Source organism: Phyllostomus hastatus, unplaced genomic scaffold (assembly GCF_019186645.2).
Source record: "Phyllostomus hastatus isolate PE091 unplaced genomic scaffold, TTU_PhHast_1.1 phas_contig_551, whole genome shotgun sequence".
Classification (NCBI taxonomy): domain Eukaryota; kingdom Metazoa; phylum Chordata; class Mammalia; order Chiroptera; family Phyllostomidae; genus Phyllostomus; species Phyllostomus hastatus.
Genome location: NW_025333909.1, coordinates 2,542,927 through 2,558,006, shown reverse-complemented (window position 1 = coordinate 2,558,006; position 15,080 = coordinate 2,542,927). Strand labels below are relative to the sequence as shown.

The following is a 15,080-nucleotide window of genomic DNA, read 5'->3' as shown; positions in this document are numbered from 1 at the left end:
GGAAATAGAGTCAATAATATTGTAATAACTATATATGGTGCCAGGTAAGAACTGAGAATATCAGGAGTGATCACATCATAAAGTAAATGACTATGTAAACACTATGCCATACACCTGAAACTAATACAAAACAATACTGAATCCAAATTGTAATTGAAAAATAAAATTTTTAAAAACATTCTTTGTATATTTTGGATTGCACTCCTTTATCAGACATGCATGTTGCAAATGTTTTCTCCTAATCTATGGCTTGTCTTCTCATTCACCTGACATCATTTTTCAAGGGGCAGAACTTTTTTTAAAAAACTTGAATGAAGTCTACCTGATATATGAATAATTTGTGGCTGCAAGTGAACAAAAAACCCAACTGACTGATTCAGTCACTTTGTCCCCGGCCACTTTGTCCCTCCTCAACATCTTACTAGCCCTTAAGTTTTAATATACTGAAGCTTCAACAAACCCATTTGTTCATGCAAATTAACAGTTAAGAGTCTGGAATTACCTGTTAGAAGGCATTTAATTTTACACCTTTCTGGTTTATAGTGGGAGTCAAGCAGCAGTAAGAAAATTATACCCATACCATAGAGAACAAAGGGATTAGCTTTTGAAACTGGGGAGACCAGACAGACCTGATTTTAAATCATGGCCTTGCTATTTTTGTAGCCTGTGTGACTGTAGACAAGTTCTTACCCTCTCTGATCCTTGGTTTCTTCATCTATAAAACATGGATAATATCTTCCTCACAGGGTACTTGTGAGAACTGAATTCAGTATAGGCCCCAATGCATAGTAAGTACTAATGAACTAATGTTAGTCCCCTTACCTTCCTCTATAAACAAAATTTTTTCAGTTTTTTCTTTTTTGCTCGATCCTTCCACCATCCCCCTGATCTTCCTCTCCCCCCAGAGCTGTCAGCCTGCTCTCTATCTATGAATTTGTCTCTATTTTGTTTGTTAGTTCAGTTTGCTCATTATATTCCACATATGAGTGAAATCATATGCCATTTGCCTTTCTCTGACTGGCTTATCTCACTTAGCATAATGTTCTCCAGATCCATCTATGCTGTCACAAAGAATAAAATTTTCTTAACGTTTATGGCTGAGTAGTACACCATTGTATAAATGGACCATAGCTATTTTATCTACTCCATTTACAAAATATTTTTAAGTCGATTGGATCTAAACAGTGGCTACTAACCACAGGTAGCTATTAAATTTAAAGTAATTAGAATTAAATAATCTTTAAAATTCAATTCTTCAGTCACACTAGATACATATCAATTGTGCACTAGCATCGTGTGGCTAGAAGCTACTTAGTGGACAACTCAGATATAAAACATTTGACATTTCTTTTATGAAAAACATCCACAAATTATAATCCAATTCAAGGGGTTACGTGCAGTTGAGGTCCATCGTCAACTACCGACTCCGGAGGTGACTTTGCAGGCAGCTGCTATCAGAACGGGGTTACAAGCTTACTTCAGTCTAGCTCATTTGAGCAAGGTCACCCTCGTAAGTACAAATACACCCTAAAACAGTTCACAGAGAAAGGGCACTGAGGTGGAAGAGAGGACTGGATAGTAGCCTCATATTCTTTGCAGAAGGGGGAAAAGCACTTTTGGTATCTTTCTGTTCAATGATGCAATTCCCTTCTGCTGTAGTGAGGGATGGCAAGGGAGCTACAAAACAGACGTGACCTCCTCCCGGGGCAGGGTCCATTCTATACCATTAACAGTGGGGATGACACTCCCTTTTAACTCCCTACTCTCCAAGCTAAATGCAGCTGCTTTTCTATTTTTAGGGGCAGACTACCTTGTAAAAGGATGTGATCAATAACATGATCACATTAGCCTGTGTTTGCAAGAGAGGAGATTTGTCTTCTGTATACAGAGTAGAGACATATGTGCTGAACCAAATCCCCTTGCGTCTTCCTGAATAGGCTTATTTTGCCTTGGATGTGGAGTAAAGACAGCATTTTCGTGCCACCAGTGATGACATCAATTGGCACAACCACTTAGAGATCATGTTGGCAATATATCTCATAAAGATGTGCATGCCCCACAACGCAGGCATTCTATTTCTCGGTTATAAAGTGTCAAACATGCACAAGAAGTCATGGACACCACTTTTATAGGAGAATTGCTTGTACTAGCATAAAATGGAAGCAACTGACTCATCAATCAACAAGAGAATGCTTAAAGAAATCATGATATAGTCTCACAATGGAATACTGTGTAGCAGTGAAAATGAAAGAACTCCAATTAAATGTATGAACACAGGCTGGGCATCACAGATAAGGGTGGGCAAAAGAAGGTTTACAGTTGCAAGTGGGCAAATACAGCTTATTTTTGTATTATTATTTATTAATTATTGTATTATTTTCCAGATGATCAACTATAAACCTACTCTTGCCCACCCCTGTCTATAATTTGGAGTGAAAAAAAAGTACAAAAAGAATACATACAGAATTTTTTCCTTTTTTATAGATGTGAAAAGCAATAACAGCACAGTATGTTTACTATGTGTCAGACATTGTTCTAAATATTCTATAGTAACACTTTTCACTGCTCACAACAACTCTATAAGGTAGGTACTATTATTCAATATAGATAAGGAAGCTAAGGTTCACAGAAGTGAAGTGACTTGCCGAAGCTCAACACCTAGGAAGTTGAGGAGCTGGGATGCAGACCCAGGTCATCATCTGGATCCAGAGTCCGCAGAGTAACGACTGTCCTACGTAGAACAACACTAAATATTGCTTAGGGAAATTACCTCTGTGGGGAAAGCAGCGAAAGCCTAATAGGAGAGGAAGGTTCTGTGAAGGTTATGTGGAAATTATGAGGAGAATAAACCATAGCGCTTCCCTCAACCACTGTCCCCTTACATGGACACACACACCAGAATTTCAATGGAAGACGTGTGGCGAAGAAACGTTAATGTTCTTTTGTGAATGTTTAAAAAATTATGACATGTTATGAAAAATACTCTGCACAAATCTGAATATTCACAGCTGACCACACTCGTGTAATCAGCACTCAAATCAAAAAACGAAACATTAACAATACCCTTAAAGGCTCCCTCGTGCCCGTTTTTGTCACGAACACCCCCACGTTGGCCTAACCGCTATCCTGGCTTCTAACACCATCACTTAGCTTTACCTGTTTTTGAACTTTATAGAAATGGCTCATACAGTAGGTACTACTGCTTTTAGGACTGTTTTTCCCCTCAACCTTGTACAGGGCAGGGCAAAAGTAGGTTTACAGTTGTGAGGACGCAAAACAGTTTATTCGTGTATAATTATTCATTTATTGACTACTGTATTACTTATTATTAACCTACTTTTGCCCAGCCCTGGATTTGTTAGTTTCATTCATCTCACGGTAAACAGCAGCTCTAGTTCACTCATCTCATGGCTGTAAAGTAATGCAAATGCATCGTGATGCATTTACCCACTCAGTCCTTTCATAAGCATTATTCATCTTTTCTTTGCAAGCCTGCCATAGCATCCCCACAAAGCTAGGCTTAGAGTGCGGTGCAGTGGGAAGTGCACAGTTTCTGGAGTAACAAAAATCTGGATGAAACTCGCTTCTGTTAACAACCTGATATTATATATCACGTATGTGTTACTGAACAGTTATTTGGGCATTGTGCATCTTGACTTTCTCATCAGTAGGATATGGATGATAATACTTAGCCATGATAACACAGAGCAAGTACCTAGTAGGCAGTAATCACTATTATCAATCAGGCTTGTAAAATATTTGCTGTTGGCTTGGAAATCACTTATGGAATACTATCACCTAGTTTAGCTCCTGTAACATTTTCCCCTCTCCCAGGGCATGCACTGGCCTTTGGATTGCAGGGCACACTGATACCTTGGGCTGCATCTACCCTATCAGGACTGTAGCTTGTTCCATCTTCTGTATTGTTTTCAGCCCCATCTACCTCCAGAGCAAGTGCTTCTCCTAAACTTCTTTCTATAATCTCTGTTCCCGGAGGAGAAACAGCAACACGCCTGACAATCCCACATCTTGCTGCCAAGGCCTTCTTGGGTGAGAACACGCTATCATAGCTTCCACAACAGTTCCAACTCTCCAAAAAGTGGGCTAAATACATCCTCAGATGTGTTAGACAGTTTGGCCCTGGTCCCACCAGAGACCACACAAAGGCTCAATTCAGTGGCAGTTCCTCTCTGGCAAGGGCATCCTTGAAAGGGAACTGAAAACATCATACTGTGGGCAATTCTGACAAGACCTCAAAAATATGAATCAAAGAGTACAAATGCTCTCCCTGTCATGTGTCTAAGGGGGATGACTGAGTCTTTATTCTGCAGCCTCCAATGGACGGCCCAGCATTCTGCACTGCAGGATGAAAGACCCATTATGAACCGAGATGGACTGAGCCTTATTTGTCCTCCCTTGACCTTGGGGGGGGATCACATGGTGGTGAGAAGGGAAGTCGTGGTGGAAAGGGTTCTACTAATTAAGTGAGAGCTAAAACATACACATGGGTGAGGACCCACAAACCGTGCATGTGCTGGAACTTTTGAGAGATGAGAGGGAGAGAAAGAGTTAACCAAACAGAAGTTTAGTGTAAGTGGGCAAAGAACTCTAAAGCCAGCAGACAAGAAATAGGGAGAGGAGGGTAAAGAAGGGGATCATCCTTGACCTATCCTAGTCACCAGAAATAAATACTTACATTAACCCAATATAAGAAATGTCAAAATGCATAGGCTCAGAGCCAAGAAACCTGAGTTCAAATCCTGGATTTGTCACTTGCTTTTGCCACTGTAAAATGTGCCTAATAATAACTGCCAACAATATTTAACTGAGGTTCCAGGCTAGAAAAGGAACGTCATCAATGCGAACAGTGACAAGTGAGGATGTGGCTGATGGGAGTCGAGGGTTAAAAAGCAGTAAAGAAAGACAGAGGTGCTAATATCTTCATCTTGCAAAGCTATACTCCAAAGTTGACAGAGTAAGGAATAGCAGTTTAAGTATATTATTTAAAGTAACAAGGGAAGCAACAGAACAACGAAAAGGATGTTATAATCATCAAAAATTGGAAGAAGAAGAAAAGAGGGTATGAGCAATGATGTCCTGTATTCATAGCATGAAGAAATAATTTCTGAGGTTGATAAAGCAAGAAATAGCCATAAGCATATTTTTCAAATATATGAAAGCATCAAAATAATAAAAATAAAAATGGTTAAAAATGAATGCCTGTGAGGAGTATAGAAAGACGAAGACTGGTGAGCTTTTCCACGCATCCTATTATACAATTTCCATTTAATTATATGTGGATGTGGATCATATATAATTTAAAATTTCAGAATGCAAAATCTAAGCACCATTTTTAAAAAAGTTAATGGTGGTAAAATGCAAGCAGTCTGATGAAATTGCAGATTACGCATTACAATTAAAAGAAAACCAATGTCACCTAATTGCATAAATATGCAAACTGCCATACACAGGTTGAAAGACATATCCTATTACATTGGAAAAGGAGAGCTATCAGGTTTTTGCATAAAATGGTTTGCAAAATTTTTAACCAATAGACTCTTCTTTTAAAAGAAATATTGCCCCAAAAATCTACCACATAAAACAGATCCAAGGGAAACTGCTCTGGGTAAAGTAGGAAGTTAGTTAGGAGCTGCACCTAAACAGTTTCTCCTGGGTCGGGGGAAACCCTCTAATGGAGATGACACCTGTGAAATCACCTGGCGCATGATTCCACGCTTGGGAAGTCAATCATCCATAGCAATTCAGAAGCTATTGCCTAACATTGTAGGAAAGAAAAATCACTAGCTGGTGTGGCTCAGTGGACTGAGTGCCAGCTTGCAAACTAAAGGTCACTGGTTCAATTCCCATGCCTGGGTTGCTGGCCAGGTCCCCAGTAGGAGGCACGTGAGAGGCAACCACACATTGATGCTTCTCTCTCTCTTTCTCCCTCCCTTCCCCTCTGTCTAAAAATAAATAAATCCTTAAAAGAATAAATAAATAAATCCTGGCTCCTGTCACTTAACTAACTATATAGCTGTGGCCATGTCCTTTACCTTGTCCAAACCTCAGGGCTCATTTGTAAATAGGTCCTAAAATCTAGTCCTTCAGATGTATCTGCTGTTAACGCCAGAACCTTACAGGGTTGTGGGATTAGAGAATGAATGTAGAGCATCTGGCCTGGTGCTCAGTATGTAGTAAGTAGGCTTTAAATAATAGTTATTATTATCAAGCTCCTCATTTGCCAGATGGAGAACCTGAAGCCCCAAAAGAGAAGAGTCTTGTCCACAGATACACAGCTAGTTGAAAGCACAGCCAGAAGCCAATTAATTTTCTCTTTTTTTGATTATGAGGTTTCTTACAAACTCTTCTCACTGCAAAAGACTTAAAAAGTGATTGCCAAACAACTATTAAATTGCTGTAAAAAGCATGTATCTTATGCATGAGGAGAAAATGTACCTTGGTGAAGCCTATTTGCTCCTTCCGAAAAGTTTCCAGGGGTTTGATCAGCAGATCACTAGCATTGTGTACCTAGAGAAAAGAAAGGACACACAAAACAACTATTAAATTAGCGAAAATCACATTCCTTGGTACTAGGGCATGTCCTTGTGACACACCATCCTGCAAAATGTAAACTACTGAGCTGGCTTGTTTAGTTTTGTTACCGTTTTCTTCCTATCTTGGTCTCTTAAAATCAAATGCTTTGAGAGGACATTGGAGAAGGAATATTAGGGGCATTTCTCTGTAATTCTACAATTAGTCTGGTCAGAGATTTTCGCTGATACATATCCAGAGTCATCCAGAAGCGGACACAGGAGGCCTGAAGTGTGTGTAGTAAGAAGTCAAAGGGAATGAAAAATAAATGAAAAGGCCAAGCACAAACCATTTCATGGGAGGCAAATGTGTTGGCAGTCATAGCATCAGGATAAATCCCGGGATAAATTGTTTCCAGTCCTGTCCCAGTGTACCATCAAACCAGAACATCTCCTTTGGAATGTGCCATGTATGAGAACATTACAGAGAATGCTAGACCAGGCCTTCCAATTTCCTCACTGTAGCTGTTCAGATGCTGATAGAAACACCCTGTCCAGGTACTAAAATACTGATATTGATATGCTTCTGGAAATATAAAAACATCATCTCCAAAATGGACCCCTTGCTCAGCGGGCACGGAGAGATACAAAGCTTTGTTTTCATGTAAACCTCTTGGGAGGAGGCATCTGTCCAAGGCAACGAGTAGGGTTTGTTTCTTCAGCGCTGTGAATTATTGGCACGTCATCAGAGGACCTCAGCAAACACATCTGAAGGGCTGGATTTTAGGGCCCACTGCATTAATTTTGATTTATTACAAGATGAGCAAATGAGTAACTGGCTTCCTAGTCAGATGAGACATAAAGTTATCAGTCGGACAAGATAGATCTTCACAGAAATAGAAGACAGAGTAGAAAGCCAATTTTGACTAGTCCCATATACTCCAAACTAGGAAGCCATTTTTAAATTACCACCAAAACGCATGGCGAATTGGGGTATTAATACAGGTATTTTATCCAGGTCCTGAAGGCACTTTGGACCTCCTATTTTGTGTCCAGGTATGATTCAAGGTTCAATTCAGTGGGCAAACTCTTACCCAATCAAAGCCCCACTAGGAGAAAAGTTCCTACCTGTTATCTCAGGGTAGGATCTGCAGGATAATAAATGACATTCTCAACACATTAGTGAGTTTATCTAATCAGGTTTCTATTGAATGAGCCTGAATTAACAATAGATAAGGCATTTAGTGGGATATAGATGGTATTCAATCCCATAGTGCAAGATTGCTTAGGAATCGATGATTAACCAATTACTAAAAGAAGGCAACAAGGATACACTGTTTTAAATACCATGGGCCTCTTTAGGCTATTCTTGGCAGTCCTCAAACACAGACCCTTATACACTGCCTATAAAGTCCTCTTCAGAGTCATAAAGACATCTAAGCACGCATCCCATCTTTAATCACAGAGGAAGTCTGTCGTCCAGACTTTTAAAGGCCACTCTCTGAAGTTCTACAACCTCCCCTAGGATACTGTGGAAGAAGTCACAGCTGGGATGTTCCCCTTCATTACTTTGACACACAGTTCCTTCCACAATTTAAATTTCTGAGAATGACTAGAACATTTGCAATTATCACATGCAAGGGCCTTGAACTTCCTTCCTGTTCCTCCAAAGCTTCTTTTGGACTCTTCTTATAGAAAGCATAAAAAGCTAATTAACACCTCCCACATGATCCATATTGGGGTCTAGGAGTCCTTTTACCACAGTTCCAGGAAATGGGAGAGGTGCAGTCAAGCAATGAATTCCTGGCATGTTGTGAAAGGCCTCATTGAGCCTAACCTCCACAGCATTCCTGAACTTAAATGGGAAATGGGGAGCCAACCCTCAATACATGATTGAAGAGTTGTGGGGACAAAAGGGCACAACATAATTAAAGACAGAAGAAAATGACTCAGCCCTTGGGCAACGAGCCAGCAAGAAGGGTGAGAAAAACAACATCTCAAAAGATGAATCCTACTTCAATATTTGAGAGCTTTGGAATTGGGTAAATAAAACCCATCAAGAAACAACTATGGCTGAAGTACAGCTGAGCTCTCCAATGGTATCTGAATGGAATGGGGGTGAATGCCTTTGAGATCAACATTGGCAGCAGTTCACAAACTCTTCAGGCAGAGAAAAAAAACACTCAGTAGAGTGTGGCTCAGCTAGGGGGTCATCCACCAGGCTCCAAGGAAACTACCCATATTGGTCACTCAGGACCCGTAGAAGCAAATCTCTCAAGCTAAGAAAATTCCCAAGTGAAGTTTCCACAAGCAGAATACTAGGAGCAATGAAAGGTAACTAGAAAGAACACATAAATCAAAGCACATAGTATTTTTTGCTATTAATAAAACACTTCCATACTCCTTATAGCAGTGAAATAAGCGATTAGTCGAAAGTCAAAAAGTGCCATATTTTGCCATGTATAATGCACACCTTTTGCCCAAACTTCTGAGGGAAAAATAAGGATGTGCATTATACATGGGTAGTGCCTGAGATACCTTGTATCTGGTTCTTGTGTTTAGTAATTAGCTGTTACATAAAATTTCTTGTACCATAATATGTTCAATAATAAATGCTAAAATTACCTTATAATACAAAAATAGGTATCTAAATATAAATAAATAAATAATTGAATTAAAAAGTTAAAACAAAAGTTTTTTTTTTCCCTGAAGGTTTGGGCCAAAAACGTGGCTGCGCATTATACACAGCAAAATGTAGTAAATGAGTGGCACAGCCATTATTAGAGCCTAATCGTCTCTAAAGGCTCTACCTCCAAATGACGCCTTCAATGCTACTTTTCTAGAGGTCTAGGTGAAATGAAAGCAGTATCCTGAGAAGTCAGTATCACGGTGCAGAAAAGGAAGAGTGGTTACAGGTGAAAGAACTCTTGATATTAGAATAAATAGGCTTAACAAAACTGATCTTCCTACAGGAAGTCATCTTCTCAGAGAAAGAGAAGGCACAATTCTTTGTTGTCTTCTACAAAGTTCCAACGACTCACCAAAAATGATCTGCAGGTAGCAACTAAACACATAAAAAGATGCACCACATTGTACGTCATCAGCAAAATGGAAATTACAACAGCAATGAGATATCTCCAATATAACTATTAAAATGGGAAAATCCGAAACACTGACAGCATCAGATGCCGGCAAGGATGTGAAGTAACAAGAAGCCTCGTTCACTGCTGGTGGAAATGCAAATATTAGTTATTTTGGAAGACAGTTTGGCAGTTTCTTTATAAAACTAGACTAAGTCTGCAGCAATGCAACAACTGCACTCTTTGGAATTTACCCAGAGGAGTTGAAAATTTACATCCACACAAAAATCTGCACACATGTGTATAGCAGCTTTATTCATAATTTCCAAAAATGAAAGGAAAGCAACCAAGATTTCCTTCAACTGGTGAAAGAATAAACAAACTGTGGTACATCCATATAATGGAATGTAAATATCAATGATAAAAAGAAATGAGCTATCAAACCATGAAAAGAGAAAAGACATGAAGGATCTTTAGTACATACTGCTAAGTGAAAAAAGCAGATCTGGAAAGGCTACATACTCTATAACTCCAACAAAATGACATTCTAGAAAAGGAAAAATGCAATAAAAGGAAAGATCAGTGTTTGCCTGGGGTTCATACGTAAGGGAAGGAGGAAGAGATAAACAGGTTGACAGCAGGGGACTTTTTAGGTTCGTGGAAACATTCTGTATGATGATACTTTATTTGTGAATCCACATCATTACAGATTTGTCAAAACCCATAGAATGTTCAACATAAAGAGTAAAGGCAAATGTAAACTATGAACTATAGTTAATAACACTGTGTCAATATTGGCTCAAGAACTGGGACAAGCCTTGGCTGGCATAGCTCAGTGGATTGAGCACAGGCTGTGAACCAAAGCATCGCAGGTTCGATTCCCAGTCAGGGCACATGCCTGGGTTGCAGGCCAGATCCCCAGTGGGGGCCACATGAGAAGCAACCACACGTTGATGTTTCTCTCTCTTTCTTTCTCCTTCCCTTCCCCTCTCTAAAAATAAATAAATAAAATCTTAAAAAAAAAAAAGAACTGGGACAAATGTACCACACTTGCCAGATGTTAAAAATAGGGGAAACTGGATGTGGAAAGCAGTAGGGTAGGGGGAGAAAGGAAGTCTATGAAATGTCTCTGTACTTTCCATTCAATTTTCCCGTAAAACTAAAATTACTGTAATGATTAAAATGTATTATGCTTTTAAAAATTAGACTTTAAATGTAAGAAAAAAAGTTTTCATGTAGATTTAAATAAAATAATCATATATCAATATAAATAATGCCCAAATTATTTCTGGAACCAAAAATATGAATAAATGAATAATTTGCTTAAGATCACTAAAGACTACAATTTTAGTGGGCACATTCAACAGTCCAGTTAAATGTTCTCTGAAACCCTTCCTCACTGAAATGAATAGGAATAAGACTTCCACACTAATTTCTCTGTACCCAATGTTAAACTCTCACAGCTTGAGATAGAGCTTGAGATAGAATAGCCAGATCTATTTCCTGTCTTTTTAAACAAATATTTATTTTTTTAGACAGAGGGGAAGGGAGTGAGAAAGAGAAGGAGAGAAATATCAATGTGTGGTTGCATCTTGCACACACCCCCCTGGGGACCTGGCCTGCAACCCGGGTACGTGCCCTGACTGAGAATCGAACTGGCGACCCTTTGGTTTTCAGGCCAGCGCTCAATCCACTGAGCCACAACAGCCAGGGCAAATTTCCTAACTGTCTTTACAGTACCAGGCAGCCATGAGACAGAAACCAAATCAGCAAAGTATCCATCTAACCACAATAACAGGAAAAATCCCCAATATCAGCAATGATCTAGGCTCTGGGCCCAGTGTTAGTGACCTACCATCATCATCCTTTCGTTTTCAACTTCACTGAGTAATTCAGCAAATTCCTTGAAGGATTCAGCTGGAAGGATAAAAGAAAAATACATCAAATTAATCATGGTACTTGATGGGAAAGTGGGCAGAGATCTGTACAACAGGAGGTAGGAACCAGTGCGGTACCCCAAGCCCGCGTGGCCACTAAACGAAGGCATCAAATCTAAGGCCAGTAGGAGATTGTGTTTAGTGCCTGCAGAATGTTTCTTTACTTTTTTCTTTTTCTTTTTTTCCCCTGCCAATCCTCTTACCAAAGAGATTTCTTTCTCCACTTTTATTGACATAATTGACATACAACACTGCATAGGTTTAGGGTGTACAGCGTAACGACTAGACATACATATATTGAGATGATTGCCATAATAAGTTTAGTTAGCATCCATCACCTCATATACTTACAAAAATATGTTTTTCATTGTTAGGGGAAGTCTTAGGAACTATATTCTTTATAACTTTCAAATATACTAGACAACAGTGTTAATTACTCTTATCATGCTGTACCATCACCAGTACTTAGTTATAACTGCAAGTTTACACCTTTGACCACCTTCACCCAATTGCCTCACCTAACCCCCAGCTCTAGCAATCACAAATTTGACTTCTTTTTCCATGCGTTTGGTTTTTAGATTTCACACGTGAGATCATACAGTCTTTGTTTTTCTATCTGATTTATTTCATTTAGCTTAATGCACTGAAGATCTATCCTTGAGGGGCATATATGACGAGGTCTTTCCAGAAGGTATCCAGCCATGTACTGTGAAAAAGACACATTTATTAAAGAAGATACAAGAAACATTGTGGAGAGGACAATGATGCCTCAGTCCCCTTCAAAGTAGGCACCTTGGGACTTCACACAATTCTCCCAGTCGCTATCAGCTGCCCCATTGTATTTTCCTGAATCTCATCAACAGTCTAAAATTCTTTCCTTTTAAAGGTGATTTTAGTTTTGGGAAAAGCCAGAAGTCGTGAGGCACCAAATCTGGGCTGTAGGGGGCTGAGTCACCTGGGTAATTTGAAGTTTTGCAAGAAAACTCTGCACGAGAAGTGATGTATGAGTGGGTGTGTTGGGATGTGATGAAGCTGCCCATCACCAGCTGCCCATAGCTGTGGCTTTCTGAATCATCCTAATACTTTCCACGGAGGAGTGTTCAAGCTTCACACAAAATCTGATGTGGACTTGTTGCTCTACTGACTCAGTCATTTCTAATGTAATGGCTACACAATACACATGCTCACTCAATGGCATCTACTGCCCCTACTGACTATTACAGTGAAATTGTTATTGTTCACACACGTGCATTCCAGTTCACTCTCCTTGGTTACCAGGTTACGTCGATGTCCAGCAAACCATTCTCATTATATTAACAATGACTGGACTTTTTCCAGACAGACCTCATACATTCTTTTCAAGTGCACATGGAACATTCTATAGGATAGACCACATGTCAGGACACAAAACAAGTCTCAATAAATTCAAGAAAACTGAAATCCTATCAAGCATCTTCTGTAACCACAATGGTATAAAAGTAGAAATCAATTACAGGGATAAAACTGAAGACACACAAACACATGGAGGCTAAATAAACTGTTACTAAACAATAAACGGGTCAACACTGCGATCAAGAAAGAAATCGATAGATACCTTGAGACAAACGAAAATGAACACACAACAACCCAAAATCTCTGGGACACAGTGAGTGTAGTTCTAAGAGAAAAATCCATAGCAACACAGGCCTACCTCAAGAAGCAAAAAAGAAAAAAACCTCAAATAAACAATCTAACCCTACAACTAAAAGAAGTAGCAGAAGAACAACAAATAAAGCCCAAAGTAAGTCAAAGAAAGGAAATAATAAAGACCAGCACAAAAGTAAATAACATAAAGACTAAAGAAAATACAATGATCAATGCACCCAAGGGCTGGTTCTTTGAAAAGATAAACACGATTGAGAAATCTTTAAGCAGACTCACCAAGAAAAAAAAGAGAGAGAACCCAAATAAATAAAATCAGAAACAAAAGGGTGTAGTAATAAGTTGCATGAAATAAATACAAAGGATTGTAAGAAAATATTACAAACAGCTATCTGCCAACAAATTGGACGATATGAATGAGATGAATAAATTTCTAGAAACATGCAATCATCCAAAAGTGAATGAAGAAGAATCAGAAAATCTGAATGGACAGATTACAACTAATTAAATCAAAGCAGTAATCAAAAAACAAGCAAAAGTCCTGGAATAGCTTCACAGGTGAGTTTTAGCAAACATTCAAAGAACCATTACCTACCCTTTTCAAACTGTTCCAAAACATTAAAGAGATGGGAAGACTCCCAAGCTCATTTTACGAGGCCAGCATTACCCTAATTCCAAAACCAGATAAAGACACTACAAAGAAAGAAAACTATAGGCCAATATGCCTGATGAACAAAGATGCTAAAATCCTCAACAAAATGTGAGCAACAACAATCCCTGTTAAAAAGATGATACATGCCCTGGCTGGCATAGCTCAGTGGATTGAGCGCAGGCTGGGAACCAAAGTGTCCCAGGTTCGATTCCCAGCCAGGGTACATGCCTGGGTTGCAGGACATAACCCCCAGCAACCGCACATGATGTTTCTCTCTCTCTCTCTCTCTCTCTCTCTCTCTCTCTATCTCCCTTCCCTCTCTAAAAATAAATAAATAAAATCTTTAAAAAAAAAGATGATACATGATCCAGTGAGATTTATTCTGAGGATATAAGGTTGGTATAATATCAGCAAACCAATAAATGTAATAAACCACATAAACATAACGAAGAACAAAATTACATGATCATATCAATAGATGAGAAAAAGCATTTGATCAAATCCAGCACAAATTTATAATAAAAACTCTCAACAAAGTTAGAATAGAGGAAACATACCTCAATGTAATAAATGCCATGTATGACAGACCCACAGCCAGTATCATACTCACTGGGCAAAAACTAAAAGCGTTTCCCTTAAGATCACGAACAAGTCCACTTTCACCTCTCTTACTCAATACTGGAGGACCTAGCCACAGCAATCAGACAAGAAGAAATAAAAGGCAACCAAATTGAAAAAGAGAAAGTAAAACTGTCATTATTTGCAGATGACATAATACTGTATGTAGAGAACCCAAGATTCCCTTAAAAACTCTTAGAACTGATCAATGAATTAATTAAGGTAGCAGAATACAAAATAAATATCCAGAAATTAATTGGATTTTAATACACGCATAATGAACTATCAGAAAGGAGTAGCAGAATACAAAATAAATGGCCAGAAATTAATTACATTTTCATACACCCATAATGAACTAACAGGAAGGAAAACTAGGAAAACAATCTCACTTACAATTGCATAAAAAATACCTAGGAATAACTATAACAAGGATGTAAAATATGTGTACTCAGAAAATTATAAGACAATGAAGAAAGAAACTGAAGAAGAAACAAATAAGTGGAAGCACATACTGTGTTCACGAGTTAGAAGAATTAACATCATTAAAATGTCCATATGACCCCAGGTACTCTATAGAGTCAATCCAATTCCTATCAAAATACCAATGGCATATTTCACTGAA

At 38.7% G+C, this 15,080-nt stretch overlaps 1 protein-coding gene across 5 annotated transcripts in view; it reads right to left on the bottom strand.

Moving 5' to 3' along the window:
• The window catches only part of OPHN1 (oligophrenin 1), a 253,859-nt gene that overhangs the window by 146,288 nt on the left and 92,491 nt on the right, over window positions 1-15,080 (bottom strand). For all 5 annotated transcript variants that reach the window (XM_045847507.1, XM_045847511.1, XM_045847508.1 and 2 more), the window contains exons 4-5: window positions 11,466-11,527; window positions 6,457-6,528 (exon numbers count right to left, since the gene is read on the bottom strand). In XM_045847507.1, the coding sequence (XP_045703463.1) occupies window positions 6,457-6,528; window positions 11,466-11,527 (134 nt within the window). The remainder of the gene's footprint in view (window positions 1-6,456; window positions 6,529-11,465; window positions 11,528-15,080) is intronic.